The 23,317-nt window shown below is 38.7% G+C and overlaps 1 protein-coding gene across 2 annotated transcripts in view; it reads right to left on the bottom strand.

Annotated features, from left to right (window-relative positions):
* Positions 1-4,137: 4,137 nt before the first annotated feature.
* The window catches only part of HS2ST1 (heparan sulfate 2-O-sulfotransferase 1), a 215,839-nt gene continuing 196,659 nt past the window's right edge, over positions 4,138-23,317 (bottom strand). The window contains exons 5-7 of one of the 2 annotated variants that reach the window (XM_051999268.1): positions 12,800-12,897; positions 11,042-11,199; positions 4,138-8,797 (exon numbers count right to left, since the gene is read on the bottom strand). In XM_051999268.1, the coding sequence (XP_051855228.1) occupies positions 8,568-8,797; positions 11,042-11,199; positions 12,800-12,897 (486 nt within the window). In that variant the 3' untranslated portion in view covers positions 4,138-8,567. The remainder of the gene's footprint in view (positions 8,798-11,041; positions 11,200-12,799; positions 12,898-23,317) is intronic. The other variant, XM_051999269.1, reaches the window with a different exon arrangement.

Below are 23,317 nucleotides of genomic sequence, written 5' to 3'. Positions count from 1 at the left end.
TATAGTAACTAACAGTTTGATATTGACAACCAAACAGGAGTCCAGGAATGTCTCAGATATTTGTGTTTGACCCTGTGCTGTTTAGTAATTGTATTAATGACTTAGATAAAGGCATTTGCAGGTGACACAATCCAGGGAAGGATAAGCAAAACATTAGATATCAGTCAAACTCAAAAAAAAATCCTGACATATCAGAACACTGGGCTACATTGGAGAGGAAATGTAAGAGACAAATATAAAAAGCTTTGGGGGGGTTCAAAAACCCAACTTCCCAAGATGGAAAAGATATAGCTAATGAATTCAACCAAAAAAGATCTTAGGGTCATAGAAGATATCATCATAGTATGATGTCAGTTCAGAAAGTTAATGGAATACTTGGGGGAAGGGTCAACCTAATAGTTGCTTTAAAGGTGATAATAAATGATGATGATGAAGTGTACCTCAAGGCTTAAGAAGAGATTCACTTATTTTTACATTTGATGTGCACAATGGCTCAGTGATCTAGGGGCTATAGGTATCATCCCCATTTTATTAAGTGAGAAAACTGAGGCTAAATATCAAGTGACTGGTCCATGATTGCCAGCTAACAATGCCAGTGGCTGGATTCAAAGAAAGGTCTCTTGTGGTTCCAAATCCAACATTCTTCCCCCTCTCCTCACACTACCAAGTGGAAGGGCTTCCCGCTGAAAACAAAACTAGAGAACTCGTTCCCAGAAGACAAAACCAAGAGCAAAGGCAGATTTCAGAGACATGTTCAGACTTGATGAAGCAAAATCTTTTTTAACAATTAAGAAATCTGTAAAAGTTCTTCGGGGAGGTCTTTGGCCAGATGACCACATGTTGGGGATGGAGGAGGAATTCTTGTTCAAGTGCCAGGGAGTACTCATTGGCTCAAGTGCTCTCTGACTTGGAGAGCCTGTGACTGAGTCCAATGCAGAACAAAGAATGGCTTGAAGGAAAATACCTAAGAACCTTAGATCCAGGGCTAAAAGTGAAGTGTCCAAAGTCACACGGGGAATGGGGAGCAGAGGGGGATTCCAACCCAACTTCCTTGGATCCAGATCCAGAACCCTTTCCACTGCCCACACTGCATCAGTTCTTGGCCCTGTTCAACATTTCTAAGAAGACCTGGGTGAAGACATCCATGAGGCATTAGGTAGATCTTTGGATGAGGAGCTGGAGGAGATAGGGACTGGGCTGGATGAGAATAAGTATTCAAGAAGATCTTAACAGGTTAGAATGCTAGACTGAATTTGTTAACAAAAATGAAATTAAGTAGGATACATGTTTATCTGGATTTTAAAAAATCAACTACAAAAAGTGCCAATTGAGGGAAGTACTAAAGACCTAAGGACTGAAGAGGAAAAAAATAAATTGATTAACAAGCATCTATAAGCAAACAACATTTACCAACAATGCAACATAAAAGCAAACTGTCAACCAAAAAAACTAGCTTGTTTTTAGGCTATAAAAATGGATTTATTCTTCAGAATACGAGGAGTTAAGAACTCCACCCTAACTAGAACACATTGGGAGTACTATGTTCAATAACATTTTAGGAAGGACATCAAAACTAGGAAAAAAGGGATTGGAGACCATGACAACCTAAGGATTGGGTTTAAAAAACAAACAAACAAAAACCCCAAACCACTAGAGATGTTCAGCCTGGGATTTAAGATGGCTGTTGTCATAGAACTAGATTTGACCAGAATGACAAGGAGGAAACTCATATTAAAGCAAAACAAATACCATCACCCTATTCCCATTGAGGCTGAAATCCCAAAGTAGGGATCAGAGACTGAGGGTTTGAAGTGGCTTAGCTATTCCCTAAATAACTAAGTAATAAGTGACCTGAGCTGAATTTAATTTATTTGGCTATGAAAGGTAACAATTTGGGTGGTTTCTTCCTGTGAAAATAATTAAAAAAAAAAAAAAACCTACCTCTTGCCTCGATCATTATTATTACTATTTTAATTGTGTTCTGGGGTCTACATGTGCATTGTTCAGCAGGCATTAATATTCAAATAAACCTAAAATACTTAATTAGATGAAGGTCACTTCCTGATCTGGGCCTCATTTCATTAAATGAAAAAAATGGAGGGATTGAATTAATAGTCTCTAAGGTGCCTCCCAGCTCTAAATTCTATAATAAAAATCTTTTTTTTTTTTAAACCTAGTCTCACTTCCAACTCATTTTAAAATTAATGTATCTGCTAAATCCCATGCTGCAGGAAAAGGATTCCATCAATTAATTACTATTACCTACCTCTCTTATGCTATCGGTGCTACTTATTTCTTTGTCATTATTATTGCTATTTCCTCCCTCTACTAGACTGTAAGTGCCTTGAGGGCAGGAACTATTCATGTCTGTATCAGACTCCTTGCATGTATTAGGCATTGATGATCAGGAAAGAGAACAGTGACTTCATTTTATTTTTCCTAGTTTTCTCTGTTATTGAAGCTTCATTATTATTATTGAAGTTAAAAGGCCCTTAAATCTCCATTTTTATGCCATCTTGTTTTCCAGTAACTTTATGAAAAAAGACAACTAGATTTTTAAATGAGCTTATTTCAAGTCTTTTCTAGGCAGTAATGAAAGCAGAACAGGTCTATAAAAAAGATAAGAGTGGCTGGGACTTCAAGCAGAGAAGAAAACAAGTGGACAGTGCATGGGGATTTGACATGGGACAGTGCTATGACAGAGCCTCTCCTCTTCCTCCAAATGGCTGTGTAAGAGCACAATCATATTGGGAGGGTTAAACGTCGACTGCTTCACGCTGTTTATTTTCCAAAGAACAAAGGCCTGGATCATAACAGGAATAGCTAAATGAACTATAAGACAAGGCCTTCTTTAACTATTTATATGCTATTTGGCACTGAAGGGTAACAACAGGAAAAATCATGTCACCACACTTTAAAGGTGTCCTGGGGTCCACGCATACCTCGTTCAGCAGCCATTGCTGTTCGAATAGAACATAAAATATTTTATTACAGAGGCAGCAGCATCTGGGGGAAGCAATCCTGATCTCCTTTAGCGGGACAAACAGCATTTTGTTAGAAAGAGATTTTAAAAATTAGGATGCTTGTTGAGGGTAAATTTTATTTCCTATTTGTTGCATGGACTTAATATGAGTTTGTGTGTGTGCATGTGTATCTGTGGGGGAGAATCATCCAGACCTGAGATGTCATGGGGATAAGAACCTCACTTTAATGAAGGCCTATTTACAACTGTTCTGCAATTCAAGAGTCTTTTGAGAGTTGCCTGGAGCACTAAGAGGTCATACAACAAAGACCAAGGTCAAAACATCCACTCAAGCATCAAAAATTGAACTGAGTCTATGCACTAAGTCCCATGGATTCTCTTAATGTACTTGATTAGAAAGAAATTTAAATAGAGGTTCTTAACTCTGTTAATTGTGATGTTTAAAAATAAATGGAACCTACTACCATTCAAAGATCTACATAGTTCACGGCCAACATGGTAGAAAATGAAGTATTTATGAATCAGTCCATCAAGAAATGTTACAACTGGCATTCAGCAGGGTTGGCAACTTCATGAAGTTATTTCAATATAGTGTACATGGGTACAAGACAAATCTTATCACAAATAACCTTCCAAGGGAGGTATCTATTAGGCCATCATTGTACTGATAATTAAAATATGATAGCACTTGGATAGGGCATATCATCTCTATAGTAATGCAAAGAATACCAAGTTTGAAGTCAGCCTAGTTTCAAATCCTAGCTGTGCTACTTATGATCTGTATGACCTTAGGTAAACTTCATTGGGCCCTCTCGAAAATCAGGGGATTAGATCAAATAATCTCTAACATCCCTTTAAATCCAGTTTATCCATTATAGAAAGTTCCATTGTAATATGATGTATTTTCTCCAGCATTTTGTAATCGATAAAATTGCTCCTCTGACATTTATCTGTGTGTGTATGTATATTTTATATATATGAATAAATTAACGGCACAAATAAGTCAAAAGGATCACGGGCCAATAATGGCAGCTCTTCCACCAGCTGAAGACGTAAGGGTGAAGACGCTTCCACTGTCTCCTGAAACCTGCTGGGAGAATGTCAGTCAGGGAGAAGGCTACGGAAGGAGATAGTAAAACAGGACACCAAAGAGCTTTTCCCTTCCCACTGATTGTTTATTTTAATAGCATTTGCATCAGGAAATCAACTGAAACACTTCAACAACAGAAAGCTGGCAGCAGGTTAAAGAGAACAAGTGATTATCTTTCCAACAGATGCAACAGAATGGTTTTGAGTTGGAATCGTATTGCACAAATGAATCCATGGTGAGGGAGGGAACAAGGGAGTGAGAAAGGGGGAGACAGAGAGGGGAGAGGGCATCTTACAACATGGATTGTGAGGAAAAAAGGCACTATTCAGCTTCCGTGTAGTTTTAAAATAAAAGTCATGAAGCACAATCCATGTTTCTCAAAGTTACATTCGATGCTGCTAAAAAGTCGCTCCCTCACCCGACTCACCACGAAAGGCAGGGGAATAGTACCAAGAAACCAGGGAGGCAGCTCTGAGGCCCAGGTAACAGGCCTGTGATTGATGTTCCCAACAGGCCTCTTGATCAAGAGGACCCGTTTTACAAACGTGCTGCACCCGTCGGGCCCGCGGGCCCTCGTCAGCATCTCTCCACGCCGCTGGGCAGTATCGCGGGCTCCCCTCTGGAGGAGCTAAGTTGGCAGTGCATTGGAAACAGGCCATTTCTGCAGACCGTGTGAGCTTTATCGTAGTCAGCATCACACAAACCATTTATTAATACCAAGGAAATGAATGCAAAAAACCCCACAATCCTAGCAAGTGCCCCATGTCCTGACAGAGACTACTGACTGCAGGGGCAAACTTTTATAACATAAAATAGGGACATCTTAACTTCTCAAGGGTGAGCCTCAAGAAATGGGCCTATGAGATGCTTCCCACAAGCTGTGGATTGGAAGCCCACAGAATCTTCATCCTGAAAACATTAAATGATGAAATCTAGCCAAGTCTTAGAAATTTCATTAATGCAAAGTTTGATTGTAAGTTCAAATAACAGGAATACATTATTTATTCAATTTCTCTCACGTCTAAAGCTATTTGGCAAAAAAGAGGGAGACAGAGTTCAATAGAGCAATAGAGAGAATGCTACTGTCTACAGAACAGAGTTCTTCCTAATTATGCAAAGAAAAAATCATCTGCAATGTAAAAATGCGGTTTATCACCAAAAAAATACTAACAAGTTTAGTGATTTTGTCAATGTCATTTATGTGACAAAGCAATTATGGATTTCAAATGACAAGACTGAAAAAAAAAAATGAAAAGAAAACAACTAAAATGTATAAAGCTGATCCTCTTTAAAATACTCTAATTTTTTTTCATTAGATTAAATCTGATTACTCAGAGTTCTGAGGCATCCAAAATTTTGCAAATTGTATTAATACATACAGGTGATAGAAAAGTAATTCCCTGTTCATTTTCTTTTATTTTTACTATCAGGTAAAGGGATATTTTACACATTAAAGCTAGGCAAAATCCATATAACTCCCCATTAGAGTTGAAAACAGTCACATAAATTTATTAATGGGTATCATTTTTGGAGCAATTAGAAAATAGAAGTTAAAACAATTTGAACAAAAAGGTATCTTTTCCTCTCCTAGGAAATAAACATATATATATATATGTATATAGATATATATATACACACATATACATGTAACATATAACATTGTCTTTTAAAATGCAAAGTGGTTAATTCATTTTTATATATTAAAAAAAGTATTTCCCTATGGTCAAAAATACTGACAAAGAGCAGAGGCTGGAAAAAACCCACATTTGCCACTTTAAAAAAATACATTATTGTTTCAGCAGTTGAGGGTACGAATTTATTACAAATCTCGGTCCCCTGCTTTGGAATCATAAAGAATCTGCAGCATTTGCAGAAATGGGCTGGCTTGGACCATGAGATGTCACTGGGTCCACTCCCCCAACACCTGGCAGGACCACGCCTAAGTCACCCCAGACATATGATGCTGTCAATGTCACCACTTTGAAACTGTGTATTAGATCAGGGAAAGGAAAAAAACTTACTTGGATGTACCCAATCATCAAAATTTGTCAGGCTGGTGGAAACCTTTTGGGTCCTACATTGCCCCTTAGATGGGAATTAGGGGCTCTTGAGAGTAGGAAATAAACTCTCTGAGGCCACAGAAGTTCATAATGATGTTTCCAGTGCCCTCGGGGGGCCATATTTATAGGAAAAAGCTTCCCCTGCAAGTCCTCAGCTTGCATTCAGGTCATGAGCTGCCCAGCCAAAAGCTGTAAGCTCACATTGATGTCAACTTTATGGCAGATCCACCTGAGATCTGCTCCTATTTAGAAGTGAGGGGTTTTTTGGGGGGGCACTATTTTTTTTGGTCTGTTACCAAATAAACAATTTATTCCAATAAATAAATGGAAGATGAGATTAGTCAAAAAACGCCAGGTACCCAGCAAGGTCTTCTCAGCATTCAGATGTGATTCGGATTTTTTAAGTGTTTCTTTTCAATATCCCTCTTGCATTTTTCTTCAAATATCTTAGAAGTGTCGTCCTGATCCCAGGGCCCTTTTTTTGACAGGTAAAAATATTCTTTAGGGCGACATTCAAAATGCTTTCATATGATGGAGTGAGGCATTCCTTGGCCATGTTTACTTAAAATTTTATCAGAAGGTTCCTTTTCTAAGCCGGGGAAAGAGCGAAAGGGGAACGGGAAAGTTAAACTCAGCAATACATATTTTAGAAATGGTAAATAGAAAAATATGCATTGATTATGACTGTACAATGAAAACTGGGAAATCTTTCACATTCTGGGTGACAAAGTTTGTTCTATTCCCCCTGCCTCTCCCACAATCAGCTAATCATATTTCTGGGTACCTCCGGAATCCAAACAGCTGTTTGTGAATCTTAATAGGTTTATAAGTTCACCAGGTGATTTCACATTTCAGTAGCTGCCAAAACATGACGCTGAGAGAAGAATTCTATCCAACATGAATCGGGATCGAGTTCGGTGTATTTTTTCCAAACAACTTACAGGTGGAATCTTCTCCCTCTTTCCCCCCATGCAATGGAGGATGAATGGTAAAATATTTCATGTTACAAATGTTGGTTTCTTAAAATAACTTTTATAATGACTTATGGTTTCACAATGCTTTACTAGTTCCAAAGCGTTCTCACCAATTTTGCTGGATTCTTATGACAGCCCTATGAGGTAAGTAGGGAAGATATTATTATCCACATTTTATGGATGAGAAAATGGAGGCCCCAGAGCTAAGTGACTTGCCTTCTAGTCACACAGTCAGTATTTTTGGAGCCAGGATCATAACCCATGTCTCCTGACTCGAGTCCAGGGCTTTTTCCACTATGACCTTCTGCTTCCACCTGGCCTGCCTGGTGCTTTCTGTATTAACATTCAAAATTGTTGAAGTGCATTTCAGTAATGTCCAGCCGTTAGTTGACCCGAATGAGAAACAGAACAGCAGATGGGGTGATTTCACTCGACATAACAAAATTGGTGCAAAACCACTTTAAACTAGATACTTATAGCCTTTTGGTCCAAATACATAAAATATGCAATATTTACAGCATTTGAGTCCTTTGTAAATGCAATGCTTTAAAACACATTAAAAAGCACCTTAGTAAAAATATTCTACAGGTAAAAGTATAGAAGTAGTAGGAAAATCCCAACCATACCACAGCTCACCAATGGAGTTATAATATGGAATCATCAATATATCCATTACAAATCATTTTGGAAGGAATAGATAATGAAGTCACTTTTAACATCAATGTGTTAAGTCTGAACTAAAACAACATCTTTCTTTGATGATTTTCCAAACCACAGTTGGTAAGGAAGTGGGGGGTAGGGGGAGAAATACTGCTTTGATTTTTCTATCTGTTTACATTATTGGGTTTAATTCCTTCTTAACACTCACAACTGGATATTCTCTTTTTATTAAAACCTATATAAATATGGGCAAATCCAACAGCAGCACCACATTTCTCAGCAAACATTATTGGACATTCTAAGTTGACGGTATTCACAATAACAAAGTAGGAGAGGCCAACCAGTCGTTAACACTATTCAACAAAGACCATAGAGCTCGAATCTCCATGGGAAGGTGAAGGAGACAGATGGTTTCTTCTTTATGGATGTCTTGGGTAAAGACAGCTGCTCTGAAAATCAAAAACAGAGGAGAGGATGCTTCTCCGAAATCTCATCATCGACTAGAGCTGTGCTGCGTGTGAATTTTGGTAAACAAATGTGTAGTTTTCTTTAGACAAGAGGCTATTAACCCAACCCAAAGCCTGGGCTGAAGGAAAGACTGAAGCTTACGCTTCTCGGAAGGCTGATATTTCCATGCGTTGTCCACTTGCTTGCTTGCTTGATGTCCTTCTCAGCCCAAATCTCAGCTCAACAGTCAATCATCTCACAGGCTTGCCAGCAATCTGGATCTTGGAGCTGAGAACCAAGGAGGAGATGTGGTCAAACTCTGAGTCCATGGATCTAGTAGGAACGTGGTGTTCTTAGTTCGATTTGGGGTAAATTTTTTCATAGAAAAAGTTCTGTGAAAGAATATACAAGTCCCCATCTTTTTCCCGAACAGCATGGGCTCGGATGAACTGGAATTGCTCCAATGCAAATTCATAGAACTCATTCTCCATTTTCCAGATGTCAGACTGTTGCAACTTTGCAATGGTTTGTTTGGTGGGGAGCTTCTTCTCTGTGGTTTTCCTAAGATGAGATTTCTTTCCTACTTGCAAAAGCAAACAAAAAAAATTTAAAATTAACTTATTTTTCCAACAGAAAATAGGTTTCCCCTTCCCCTGCCCAATATCTCAAATGCATTTCACTCTTCTTCCTTTTATTCCTTCAAGCCTAGCTCAAATATCACCTCCTACATGAATTAGTTTGCTCTCCTCTCCCAAATTACTTTGTATTTATTTTTTGTTTGTGTGTTTGCATGTATATATGTAAAATATACATGCTCTTTCTGAAAGTATAAGCTCCAGGAAGGCAGCAACTGTTTTATTTTTGCCTTGTATAAACAGTGCTAGGTAAAGTGTTTTGCACAGGTACTCAGTAAATGCTTATTAACGGACTGAAAAGGCAAAAAATGTTCCCATGCTTGGAGATAAAGAAATAATTTAAGAAAATAGAACATACGGTTAAAGGACCCAGGATCACAGTCTAGTGCTGAGAGGCCTACATGGAGAGCCATTCAATCCGAGCCCCTCAATTGAAAATGATGAAGCTGAGGCTTTCATCTAACCACTTGGCTGCCACTAGCCTGGAAGCTGCTTGAGGGCACAACTGCCATTTTGCCATTTGCTTCTTTTTGCATCTGTAGCACTTAGCATAGTGCCTGGCACATAGAAGGCACTTAATCCATTTTTGCTGAACTGATGAATGGATTCTGGGCTAAATGGAGCTCTGATCTTTGCAGGCTGGATTTTTAACATGAAGTCTGAGAAGTTTTTAGCCTGAGAAGGAATTTCTGAGCTTCTAAGGAGGCATCAGAACCAGCATTCTGTGGACCTCATTTGCTGGATAAATCCTGTAGCTCAGGCTTCTTTGCATTTCTGGAGAAGCTCTGAGAACAGGACTGCTTTATAAACTTAACCCTAATCGCCAGCAATCTTTTCTGGAGAGGTGGAAGCCCTGGCAAAAATGCACCTTGGGAAATGAAGTCCTAGCATACACTGCCATGGGAAAGTGGATGCAGCAGGAGTGGGCCCTTGGAGTCACCATTGTGAGCTCCTCAAGGGTAAGGAGCTGTCCTTGTTCTTTTTTGAAACCCCTGTGTTGAGTTTAGTGCCTGGCATGTAATGAGTGCTTAATAATTATTTATCCGACCACAGTTTGCAAAGCAGTAGCTTAGCAAGTAGTAGGCACTTACTATTTCCTGACTATTGTTTGTAAATACAGTAGCAGTTTGGTAGCTCAGGCATATAGTAGGTACTTACTACTTACTGACCATAGTTTGTAAAATAAAGTAGCAGTTTGGTACATAGTAGGTGCTTAATAATGGATTTACTGACCATGGTTTGTAGACAAAGTAGTGTAGCTCCGCATGTAGTAGGTACTTACTATTTGCTGACCACAGTTTGTATATAAAGTAGCAGTTTGGTGCACAGTAAGAATTTTAATACTGGCTTACTGACCACAGTTTGTAAATGTAAAGTATCTGTCTGGCACACAGTAGGTACTTCATATTGTCCGTAGTTTGTATACGAGATCCTAGGGGCCAGGGCATGGACCACGGGCTCCTCGGTAGCTGCCCTTGCCTAAGGCTGGATTAGTGCCAGCACTTAGAATGGTTTTCAGCAGGATTTGTAGGAGGGGTTGCCAGTTAACATTTTCTCTGACCTTTTGCTGTATCTGTTAAGGTGGGATTTGGTACGAAGGCAACGTGCATCTGTGAGTGTCAGGGTGGGCTTTGGGAAGCCTTCTCCTGCTCAGGGGCTGAAGGTGTCTGCTTTGGAGAATCCAGGCAACATTTTAGGAAATGGCACTTTCCTGGACAGGTGATTATCCACAATATCAAAGGCTTGAAAAGCTCTCAATATAGACAGCCTTTGTTTTTCTTCCCTTTGATTCCTTCTTTTTTATAGTACTAATTTTCACATTTCAAATATATCAAAGTCAGCATATGGAATGGCTTAAAAGGTTCCATACACCCTTATCTGGCTCAGGCAAAAATTAATAAGGGATTCTAGGCCCCTGGTATACAACAGGTATCATGTCTTGCTTCTTTCTGCATCGTGGGTCATGGAATCCACGTGTTATGTTTTGTCCCCCTACAGAATTGTACCCTCTAGGAGGGAAGGAACAGTTCTTTCCTACAGACGTAGTGATCTATACCCAGAAATGCTTTAAAAGTATTTGTCCAACCAAGTGGAAGAGTGAAAATTTCACCTTAACTTTTGAGATTCTTCAGTAATACAAGGAAAATGAGATTTTAGAAAGATTTCCTTTTTTTAAACAACTACAGAAATACCTGTCCGATAGAGTTCTGTGGCCCCTCTGAAGAAACGGGGCAGGGCTGCCTCCAGTAGCATGATAAAGTCTTCGAGCTCTTCAGTGACTCCCACTAAAAAGTATTCGTTAATCAGATTATATTTGGCTTGATCCATGGCCCATCTGCTGCCCACATTCCTAAAACCAGAGAAAGAGAATTAGTGCATGCTTGTGAAACCGGCGTATTTTTGATACTCTGCCACAGTAAACCATGGAGGAGAAACCCCTGATGGCACAGAAAATTCATTTCAAGGCACACCTGTATTTAATTTTTCTTACCTAACTTTTTCATCTCCCATTCTGCCTCACCTGTGTCAATACTAAACCAGATGCCTAGGAAAGAACTCTAAGATTTCTCCTCAAACTCGCTGAGAATAGTCAGTGAGGTTCAGGAGCTTGTATGTGTTGCTCAAAATAATTCCATTTCTAAATCAGGTTTCCTACTATTTCCTAAGAAATAAGGAGATCGATCTCTGTATCACAGTCACTGACTCTCCCAATGCTTAGCAAATGAGCACCAGCAGAGATGGGCTGGGACAAGGACCGCAGCCGGGAAGAGGAGTCTCTGTCATGGACTGGGCCCAGATTCTTGGGAGAACAGGCCGGATGCTTTATCTGTAAGGGGGGAGCTCTCTTCTGGCTCTAGTGTACGGATATCCCATATTCTTCCAGAAAACAGATAATACTGGGAAGGTCTCACTCCCCACACCTTAACTGCATTTTAAAAATTATTATTACAATGCTTCGGTGCCAAGGCAGTGGATGACTTTAATTAGCAAAGCACATTTAATAGCCTCTCACCAAGGACTACGAGAAGCAGTGAGGATTTTCACCAGGACTTCTGGCTTTTGTGATTGTAATTCTAAGTGGTTCTAAGAAAGACATTAACTGGGAATGTGTTACTATTGCTTCTTATGCGTCCCATAAAAATGAATCTTCCAAGTTCTGGCCCACTGAGTCCTTATTAGACGCACCTATCCTGGGGAATCTCCTCATCCTTTTATTAGCATCCCAAAGACGATGTACTTTGCTTCTGTAGCAGTCACACAGGCTTCCACAGAAAAACTAGGCCACGAGCATGCTGGGGGCAGGAGCCAGCTTGGCTAGGCCGGCTGACCACCTGCACCAATATGGAGAGCAGCAGCTCACATCTACGTGGGGCGCTTTGTGCCCGGCGCTTGATGATCTCCCTTGGTCCTCACAGCATCCCTAGGAAGTGGGCACTGGTATCATTATTCCCATTTGACAGTTGAGGAAGCTGAGCTTTGCCTCTGGTCAGCCAGCTAGGGGTGGATCTCAGACCCCAATCTCTGGGTCTGGTTGGATCTCAGACCCTGAACTCCAGCCACCGCACTAGTCAGTGCAAGTCCCTCTCCCTGCCATCCTTACCTCGGATGAGATAATGTCATGGACTCTGATCTAAATAAGCAAATCAAAAGAGCGAGAGAACTGACCCTCATCATTATTAGCATTGTTACTATTGTCCAGAAGGCCTCGAGATGGCCCTAATTAGAACATGGTGGGCAGGGTGCAAAACCTATGGACAAACCGCACTCGGGCCAAGCTGCCTGGGGGACACTGCAGGGAAAAAAACCTGGACAAGCCCGTTAAGCACAATCTCTGACTCAATCCCACTTCCGCTCCTCCCTCCGGTCTTCCACTATCTGCAGCAGATCAGGGAGGATTACTGACTGCCTGGCGTCGGCCAGGAGCTACGGAGCTAACTCCATCTTCCTACCAGCATTCCGAGCTGTGGCCACAGAAGAAGGGGATTTGAAGCCAGAGTTTTTCTGGAGCACAGTCTGAGCCTCCCTCGGCCACACATTCGTCAAAAGTCTGGAACAAAACAAAGAGGAACAAATGAACCACAAATCTGAGGCTGGCTTGTCAAACACCACAATGTGAGGGGCGACTGCATGGATCTGGGGGAGAGGGAGAGGAAGGGTAGGCAAGAAGGCAAAGCAAAGATTAACAAAGATACATGTGGTGAGCAATCCCGTTTTTAAGAACTATTATTAAAACTGTCTTGGTGGCAATTAGTCCTTGGAATCACGGAACCTAGGGATGTTGTTCTGTATTTTCAAACTCATGATTAAGAAAGAGAATTAAAAAATGTTGCTAATGCACATCCGTTTTTAAAGAAGATTGTTTGGGATTAAAGCAAATTCATACTTTAGTTTGCTTATTTGTAAAATCGGAGATTGTGATGAGATTGACCTCAAAACTCTTTCAGAATGTTATTTTTTTTTAATGTTATTTTAAACTTAACATTTAGATCTGATGCTAAGTGAAATGAGCAGAATCAGGAGATCTTATACACTTCAACAACGATACTGTATGAGGATGTATTCTGATGGAAGTGGATCTCTTCGACAAAGAAAAGATCTAACTCAGTTTCAGATTATCAAGGATGGACAGAAGCAGCTTCACCCAAAGAAAGAACACTGGGAAATGAATATAAACTGCTTGCATTTTTGTTTTTCTTCCCAGGTTATTTATACTTTCTGAATCCAACTCTGTGCAACAAGAAAACTGTTCGGTTCTGCACATGTATATCGTATCTAGGATATACTGTAACCTATTTAACATTGTAGAAGCTAACAGATTCTGAGTAATTCTGACTGTGGCTTCTTGATATTTGAATAGTTTTTGTCTGGCAGCTTGCAGTATTTTTTTCTTGAGATTATAATTTTAGAGTTTTACAACAAAGTTCCTTGGGGTATTCCTTGTAGGATCTCTTTCCAAAGGTGGATTGATGCATTCTTTCAATGAGTATTATTTCCCCTTCTGTTTCTAGAATATTGGGGAAGTTTTCCTTAATGACCTTTTGTAGAATGCTATCCAGTCTGCTTGCCATCTCGGGGAGGGGGTGGAGGGAGGGAAGGGAAAAATTGAAACAGAAGTGAGTGCAAGGGATAATGTAAAAAATTACCCAAGCATGAGTTCTGTCAATAAAAAGTTATTTTAAAAAATAAATTAAAAAAAAAGAAACTTAACATTTAAATTGTTATATGAAATGAACTCCCAATCTTTGCTGATGTGGTGTCAAAAGAAAGGTATGTTCTCATCCTATTGACCCTGCTCAGACTTTATCTGCTGACTGACTCTTCAAAGAAGCTTTCTTTGCCTCTTCAGCTGAAAATGATTGTCTAGTCCTCAGACCACCTACAGGGTTTTCAACAAATGAATATTTGACACAGGAAAGCACCAGCTCTCAAGTTGTTTTTTTTTTTTTTGTGTGTGTGTGTTTTTTTTAGTCTCTTCCAGTTGTAACTTGTCATTTCTTTCGGATACTGTCCAAAGACAATTGTTCTGGAGTGTCTGTCCCTTCTCCATGGCATGTCTAGCCACCCTTTTTAGCACTGGCTGTGCTTCTTCTCACACCTCTGGACATATGGTTCTGGGATGTGTTGGGGAGCAGGGAAGAGGGATGCATTGGGGCTACTTCTTGCAGCCCCCCGGTGCCTCTCTGAAACTCTTCCTCTACTGCCATTCATTCCTCAGCAACACTTTCTTCTTAAGAGTTCTGCTGCATTCAAATTCCACTCAGTCCAAATCCTAATGGCCGTTACCTACTCAGCCCTACTCTCCTTCCTTTCTCAGTGAGTTCTGTACCTGACTTGCTCTAGCCCTTATAATAAGTGGACTGCACCATACCTGCTGCTGCCTCCTCAGGTTCATGAACTACTTTTCCACTCTACATCAGCCACACACAGAGAATATGATCACAACTTTATCTCACCACTGGTAACAAGTGTACCACTTTAACAATCAACAACGCCCAAGTCTCTTCATCAAATTATTCCATCTTTCCTTAAACCACGATTGGTCCTAAATCTATTCTTTGACCTCAGTAAATCATCTGAACAACCACAAGTATTTTATTTGTTGTTTTTATGTTCCATACACTGTGCTGGGAATACAAATATAAGGAATGAAACAATTTCTTCTCAGATTCACCCTTCCTTTAGTACTCTCCCAAGCTATCCCCCTTTAATCTAATTTTCTGCTCTCGTCAGCCTTCTTCTATTATCTCTTTACATCCTTTCAGTCAGAGACCTCATCAGCTCTCTCTCATGGGTTGAATTATCATTTCTATTCATTTCTCCTGGGCTCTAGTCACATATATACAATTCCCTACTAATTTGAAATGGATATTCCATAGATATCTTAAATTCTATATGTCTCAAACTGAACTCATTCTCTTTCCTTCAAAACCCACTCTATTCTGTTAACAGTATCACTATCCTTGGCACTACTTTTGAGTCTGTACTCATCTTCATTACCCATATCTAACTAGTTGCCAAGTCATGTCATTTATAAATTTCTCCAATCCATCCTTTTCTCTGTACTCATATGGCCACAAACCTAGTTCAGGTCCTAATCGCCTCTCATCTGGACAACTGCATTATTTTCCTGATGGTTTCCTTACCTCTGACCTCTCTAATATATGGTCCATTCTTCTGCGTGATTCCTTTCAAATATAGGTTCAATCACATCACTTCTTCATTCAATAAACTCAGTGGTTATTACTTCAAGATTCAAATAAAAACTCCCTCTTTAAAATTTCAAATCTTATTAGATTCCTTTTTCCATACTCTATTGCAGCCCTGCCTTTTTTGCCTTTGCTCTGACTATCCCTCATGCGTGGAAGAGCTCTTCCTCCTAATCTCTACCTTTTAGAAAGAATCTAATTCTTTCAAGTAACATCTTCCACACAAAGCTTTTCTTGGATCTCCAAATACTAATGCCCTCCCCAAAATGTGTCTTATGCATATTATGTATGTACTTAAACATATATATAGATATTCTCTTCCTGAGAAAAATCTCAAGTTTTGTTTTATTTTTAGTTTTGTACCTTCAGCATCTAGCAAATAGTAGGTATACTTAATAAATGAGGGTTGCCTAACTCTGCTGAATTTTATTATTTTTTTTCTTGGATGCCTTCATCACTCAGGTTATCCTTACCAGAAACTCTCTCCATAAGTAAGAGCCTGGTGGTACCATATCTACCTAAACTGTTTCCTCCTTATTAGTTCCTCCCTTTTGTTAATAGTATCATCATATTAGTATCTCATTAATATCACTCTGGTTCAAGTTCTTAGTACTTCATGCTTGGAGTACTATAACAGCCTCCTAATTCCTTTTAAGCATTTTCCACCCTGTAGCCAGATTCATCTTACTAAAATGAGGCTTTTATAATGTCATTCCCCTACTCAAGATTTTCAAAAACTTGCATTCACAGCTTTAGATGAACTTTGATTTCCAGCCACCCACAATTTGCTTCCAACACATTTTTTCCAATTTTACTCCTAATCTATATAGAAGCGTTCCTCACTCTAGAAAGACTGGTCTGCTTAATAGCTCTCCAAACTGGAATGGCCATTATGTTCTCTGTATTTTTGCTCACACTATTCTTCCCTCCCTAGTCAAGGACTTACTTGTGAAGTCCTCCTATCAGGGAGAACTTCCACTGCCTAATTTATCCTTCAGGGATGTCTCTTCCTTCTCTGTCCCTCCCCCCAAATATGCAGTTCTCTTTTGTTATACTGCTTCCAGCTGTTTTATCATTGTCATTAATTGTTATTTAAGCTGTGGACATTGTAAAAGCAAAATAAATATTTGTTGAATCAATCAATAAATCTGAATAAAAATATGTTATACACATGAGTATATAGTAAGGTCGGTCTTTGCATGAGCAATGATTATGTTTAAGATATGTTTAAGGTTATAAGAATCTATAAAATGAAGGAACTCCAAAGCACAGAGGTATGAAATAATATTACTCCTTAAGAATTTTAATAATGCCCCTTTCAAAATTATCCTAAATTCTCTAAGCCCATATAAAAAGTAAAGAAATCCTAGTCTTTTTTTTTTTTAAGATGAAACAAACATTTTCATTAGAATTTGATTTATGTATTTTCCAAGTTGGATCTGACTTTGGCTGCAGGCCCTTTAAAAAAGGGTTTTATTATCCTCTATGTTAAGACGTGTCTGATAAAATAAAAAACATATCTATCTATCTACATACCATGTTCCAATTTCCATGAAGTCTTTGGCCCACTGAACTGAGAAGTTGATAAACTTGAAGGTTTTTGATTCCAGACCTATCCAATTTCAACCAGTCTCTAGATTATCCCATTTGCCTCTGAAGCTCAGAAGATGGGCTCTGCTTCCTTTATCTGATTGGAGTCTTATAGAAGGTAATAAATAATAATAATAATAAAAGCAATGTCAGGGGAACTCATTTCTAAGATCTCCATTTTTTTGATTGATTCAAAGAAATTTTAAAAATTTCCTTCAAACATAGGAAGGCATGCTATTAAAAGAGACAAAAGCAATGGAAGTTCACACCAAAGATTTTATATTATTAAGAAGAAGGCAATTTAGAAAGTTAAAATATTTTCTGCTAGTGTCAAATATGTCATTAAGCAGAAATGATAGAGATTTTGTTCTCTTTCTTAAAATAACCTATTTTTATGCTACTGAAATACTACAGCTGATGAATAAAAACACACAAATAATTTCCCAAATGAATTTTTTTAGTCAATAATTCCAAAACTTTGAATCTACTAAATGTTATGTTAAATAAGCTTAAAACAGGACAAAATGAATTTCTTGGTTTGGGTTTTACTTCCTTTGTTAGTTCCTTATCGTTTTTGAGTAAAGGGGCACTTTCCTAACTTCCCTAGAAAATGTATGACAGCCTTCCCCAACTTCCCCATTGTTAAGGCGCCTATCATCTTACATTTACTTACCTTAGTACATGTTCTATTATTCCCATTCCACATAGAATGTATGTATGGAGAGAAGCTGCGTATTTGTTGTTTGTTTTTATTTGCTCTACAACTAGGACAGTGTTTTGCACACTGTGCTATTTTTTGTTATTAATTAGACAAGGGCAAAGAGTGCAAGTCAAAGTAAAATAAGAATAATTAAGGGCTAATTGAGTGTATCTGAAAATATCAGGCTATATTTATACAGCCAGGTCTTATCTACAATATATTCACAGTTGATAAATAAAATGAAGCTAGTATATCTAAAACCAAATGTGTTTACTACCATCTTTAACCACTAGAGCTTGGCTTAGCTACTCATTCACCAAGATGACATGCGTTGAATCTAATCTGAATATCTATCACTTTGGATACTTATTCTTCTCTAAATGTACCACAAGAGGAGAATGCTACTCAAATGGTTATCTACTCAAAATCATCTGTTTCCTTCAGGCTTCACTAAAAAGATTAGTTACTTCAGAGAAAGAAATTTTTCTGAATAGTTTTCCCCTCAAAATCCTGAAATGTTAAGAAACAAACCCAACAATATAAAGACTCTCTTTTCTCTTGTAGGCCTACAGTAACCAGCTGACTGAACCAGGGAAAAGAAAGAGCTAAAATCAAAAAATGCAATCAGCTTTTTCAGCTAGTAAATCTGGCTTTTTTTTTTTTTTAACAGAGAAATTCCTTCCATGCAGTTTTTAAAGTTGTATGAACTGTGATATTCAATAAATGAAAAGTACAACTGATAAGCAAGAAAATTTAAAAAACCTTTGGCATTTTATGAAGTGAGATCAAGTCTATTGTTTACCAGGTAGGCAGCGAAGAGCATGTTGGGAGGATGGGAGATCACTGATTGGGGGAGGGGGGAGAGAGAAATGCCTAATAGGGACTGTTGGGAGATGAATGGATAAAAGATGCTTCAGAGAATTCAGAGAGTGGTCCAACACAGAGAAGCCCAGAGGGAAATGTCTGCAAAGGAGCACAGGGATCAGATATATAATTAAAGGCAAAGACCTGAGGACACAGAGCTAAGGAATAATAAAAACATAATACACAGTAATCTATAACCCTATTTCTAGTCTTACTTTGGGTGCAAAATTAGGCTAAAGAGGATAATTGAGAATGGGTCTTTCTTCCCCTTCTATATTAGCCCTAGTGGGTTCTTCCTTTTTTCTCTCGTGTTCTTACTTCCTTTATAGGCCAGTCCCCTGGGGTATTAATTGCACTGTTTCTATCAGCTCATTTCTCTCTTAAAATGTGTTTCCACAGTATATTTCCAGCCAAGTCTTCCTTTGATGGGAAGGGCATGTGGGTGGGGAAATGCTGGGAGGTTCAGCCCAAGTTGTAAAGGCTTTCAGTATGGGTCCAATGGCAGGCCACAGGGCTGAGGTCCAGCCTTGCTAAGTTTCCCATGGGGCTGGAGAGAGGGCAACAGATGTTTATTTTTTGTTGTTGTTGTTTGTTTGGTTACAGCCCTGAAAGGTAACGGTCTATATACTGGATGAGCTACCCACAAAAGGCCAGACAGACCCGTGTGTATGTAACGCCACACCATCAGACGCTTGGACTTAGTGACTGATTCAAAGTGATTGGAGGGCAGGGCCTAGAACTCCAAAACCTCCATTTAAGGAGGGATCTCAGCACAAATGTCTGTTCACTACAAACTTGGCTAGACCTCTTTGGTACTTCTTGATTTATTGCTACTGCAGTGGTGGGCCCTGATCACAAGTGAATTAACTGAATTGGAGCATTCTAACATGATCGAAAAGGTGGAGATCTGAGACCGACCTGAGAGAAGACAGGACGTGGCCAGGGCGGCTTTCCTAAGTGAATCAAACTGTACTTTTGGATTAAAGGGCATGGCTTTCTAAAAAAAAAAAAAAGTCTAATAACTATTACATACAGAGAGCTATTCAGCAGCTGGTCACTCAAAAATACATGAGATGATCAGGGTAACCAGCACCACAAATGATATTTTTTATAAAGAGGTTCAGATAGTCTATGAGAAAATATATGACATGAAATATCCCTGTATATACATCCAGATTCATAGAAACCTAGGAGGTGCTTAAGATATTAGGGACCTACAAAAAAGGGGGTCCTAAGTTCATCAACTATGGTAAGATGGAGTCTTTTGTTCAGTCATTTGTTATGTCCGTCTCTTCATAATCCCATCTGACATTTTCTTGGCAAAGATATTGGAGCAGTTGGCCATTTCCGTCTCCAGCTCATTTTGGAGATCAGGAAACTGATATAGTTAAGTGACTTGCTCAGGGTCACAATGTGAGAAAGTGTCTGCGGTTTGATTTGAATTCGTGAAGATGAGTCCTCCTGAATCCAGGCTTGGGGATCTGATCAATGTGCCACCTCACTGTCCAAAACCGAATCTGGGTCCTTGAAAATAATGATGCTCTTCCAATCCCTCTCATAGTTGCACATTTTCAAATTATCATGTTTTGGTCTGATTACTATTGAATCTTTAAAGAAGTTTGGAGAGAAAAAACTTCAAAGTTAGAGAATTTCAGATAGACAGACCTAGTAATCAGCAAGCAAGGAACTTGTAACATGCATTAGATGCTGAAACATTTTCAATGGGTGATTCTAAAAAGTTCTGATCACTGAAATCCTAATGAAGACAAAGGCTTGATTTTTTTTTTAAATACAAAAAGCTCTAGTGTGGGTCTTTTGGAGAACAAATAAAGTGCTCAGGGTCATGCTAAAATTAGTATGGCCTTCTGTCAGATCTCAGAGAAAAAGAATTTTACCTGGGATCCTTCAAAGAGTTCTAACTGGTCTAATAAATTATAGGCAAAAAACTTAATACCTTAGGTAAGCAAAATTAGATAAAAGCGAAAAATAAAATTCTAATTTTTCACCTAGACAAATCACATGAGTGAGGGTAAGGGAAATACATGTGATTGTCCCCGAGTGCTGTGACCTACCGAACCTCAGAACAGAAGGTGGATACTTTAGGGAAGATGTATGCAAAGAGACAAAAATCCCAGATGACAGGAAGGTGTGAAAGGGCATCCCAGTAAGGTGAAGCCACTTTAGCTGATAATTCAGAGTCAGAGTGCTTGGAAGGGAGTGGGGTAGGTTTTACAGACACTGATGCTTTTGTGAGGCGAATCCTAGAATCCTGCTTCAAAAGAAACAGCAGCAGGGTCAAGTGAATTACTCAGCATGGCAATCTTTGGAAGCAGCCGCTGAGACCAATGTCACTAATTTTGGATTCCCTAAAACCTCATGGCTTCCACTTGCAAAACAGACACGTTCCAAAGCAAAGGCTTCTCAATTCGGGATGATTCTTGCTGTTGCTGACAAATGAAATGTTAAGCAATAGGAAGAGGGAATCAGAGATAGGGATCAGGGTCTTTTGAGTGCCTCTGATCACATTACAGGTTGACGCCATCTGATTGTAACCTAATACACAGAGACCAATACCTTTTTGCCCAAATAATTAACTATCCTGTATCACGTTATGAAACTATTCAAAGGTAAAGCACCTAGTACAGTTCCTGGTGCAAAATAGGTGTTTAATAAATGCTTATCCACTCTTCTCCCCTATTCAAAACATTTAACAATAAAGCCAGTGCAAACCATAAAAAGAGCTATAAGTCAACATCCAAATATTCATGAAATATATACATCATGAGAATCATTAAAAGATTCCATTTTTAAGCAGTATATCTGGATTTTCCAAAAAGTAAGGCTTGGTTAAGTCTCTCATTTTAAGTGTTTTGAATGATTTGTTCATGAAATACTTTGGGCCTACAAAAATATAGGATTATTGATATATGGTTTAAAGGAGGCTTTGGAGAAATCTTAGAACAAAATAGAGGACACTACAGTTTGGGGAGCTAGATGGGACAATGAATGCAGTCAGGAAGGAACTTCTTCCTGTGTTCAAATCTGGCCTTGGATACTTAGTAGCTGTGTGCCCTGAGCCAGTCACTTCATTCTGCCTCAGTTTCCTCATCTGTAAAATGAGTTGGAGAAGGAAATAATAAACCATTCCAGTACTTTTGCCAAGAAAATTCCAAATGGGGTCATAGAGTCAGACACTATTGGAAAAGGACTACATAACAGTAATACTTGGTTTAAAGCTTTTTAATATAAAAATAATATAACATAAAAATTGTTTTATGTAATAAATGATGTTATATAAAAACAAAAATGTATAGTATAAATTTGGGTAACATAAAAATAAATAATATAAAATATGTAAAAATATGTTCTTGCGTAATAAGTTATATTTCAATACATCAAAACAGAAGCAGATCACAATTCTTCAATACTTTAGAAAGAGATTCTCATGAGTTGATATAGCCAAAAAGATTCTTCACCTGGTGGCTAGCTAACCTGGGGATGTGCCTTTATAATCTTAATCAGGCTGACTTTTGGACAACAGATCCACATTTAGTTGCCAGGTCTGAATCAAATTTGTTTTTCACCAGGGATTGAGTTCTATTGACAATGCCTTTTAAGAATGTTAAGAGTGTGACTGCTCACAGATTGGAAAAATAGCCACAGATAAGAATATTCAGTGTTGGGGGGCTTGTAGAAAGCTGAGCACACTGTTAGTAGAGCTCTAGCATTAGTTCAACCAATCTTAATAATTTGGAATTAGGCTAAGAAAGTGACTCAAATTGTCCAGAGGTCTCACTGCTACAGACACACCACAAAGGGTAAAGTCAGAAAGTTCTCAAACACAACAAAATATTTGAAGTAGCAGGATTTTTTGTTTGTTTGGTTGATTTTTAAATCAGAGAACTTGAAATAAACAAAATGTCCAATAATTATAGTGGGCAAACTGTGGGCATGTGTGTGAGATGAGAAGGGATTGTATCTAAGAGGTAATAAGCTGAAGGACATTGAACACAAGACTCACAGTCTAATGAAAACTGAGAAGTTCTAAGCAAAACCCAGAAGACGACATACAAAACAAGCACAATCGTGTGAACTGATAAAAACAACAACTAAAATTAAACTGGACATGTTAGAATTGTAAATATTAATCTAGATCTAAAAAAGAGAGGAGGGGATAAACCTGCTATCTCCTCTGTAGAGAGGTGGGGAACTATGGGTGGAGAGCTGGCTTTAAATCACTGAATGGTATGGTCTTATTAAACTTAGACTTGTTAGAGACTTTAGCTTTAAAAAGTCCCTGGACCCAGATGGCTCCAGAGGAGAAAGTGAGGCTGATGTCTCAATCTTCTTCAAGAATGAAGGACAAACAAAAACAACAACAACAACAAATAATAATAACAGTCAGATTTAGTAGATATATTATTTACTTATGCTGAATTGTTTTTTTTTTCCTTCTACTTTTTTGTTAGGATAGTTCCCTGTATGAGAATGATATATTTGGAAATAAAGTTGATGTAGAAACAAAAGTAATTTTAAACCTTTCCCAATTCCCTGCAATTCTAGACTACTCCCAACCACATTAATGCAGCAAAGCAGGCCTTCTGATC

This window comes from Antechinus flavipes, chromosome 4 (assembly GCF_016432865.1).
Source record: "Antechinus flavipes isolate AdamAnt ecotype Samford, QLD, Australia chromosome 4, AdamAnt_v2, whole genome shotgun sequence".
Taxonomy (NCBI): domain Eukaryota; kingdom Metazoa; phylum Chordata; class Mammalia; order Dasyuromorphia; family Dasyuridae; genus Antechinus; species Antechinus flavipes.
Note: the sequence above shows the minus strand (reverse complement) of the source record. Positions and strands in the feature narration are given on the sequence as shown.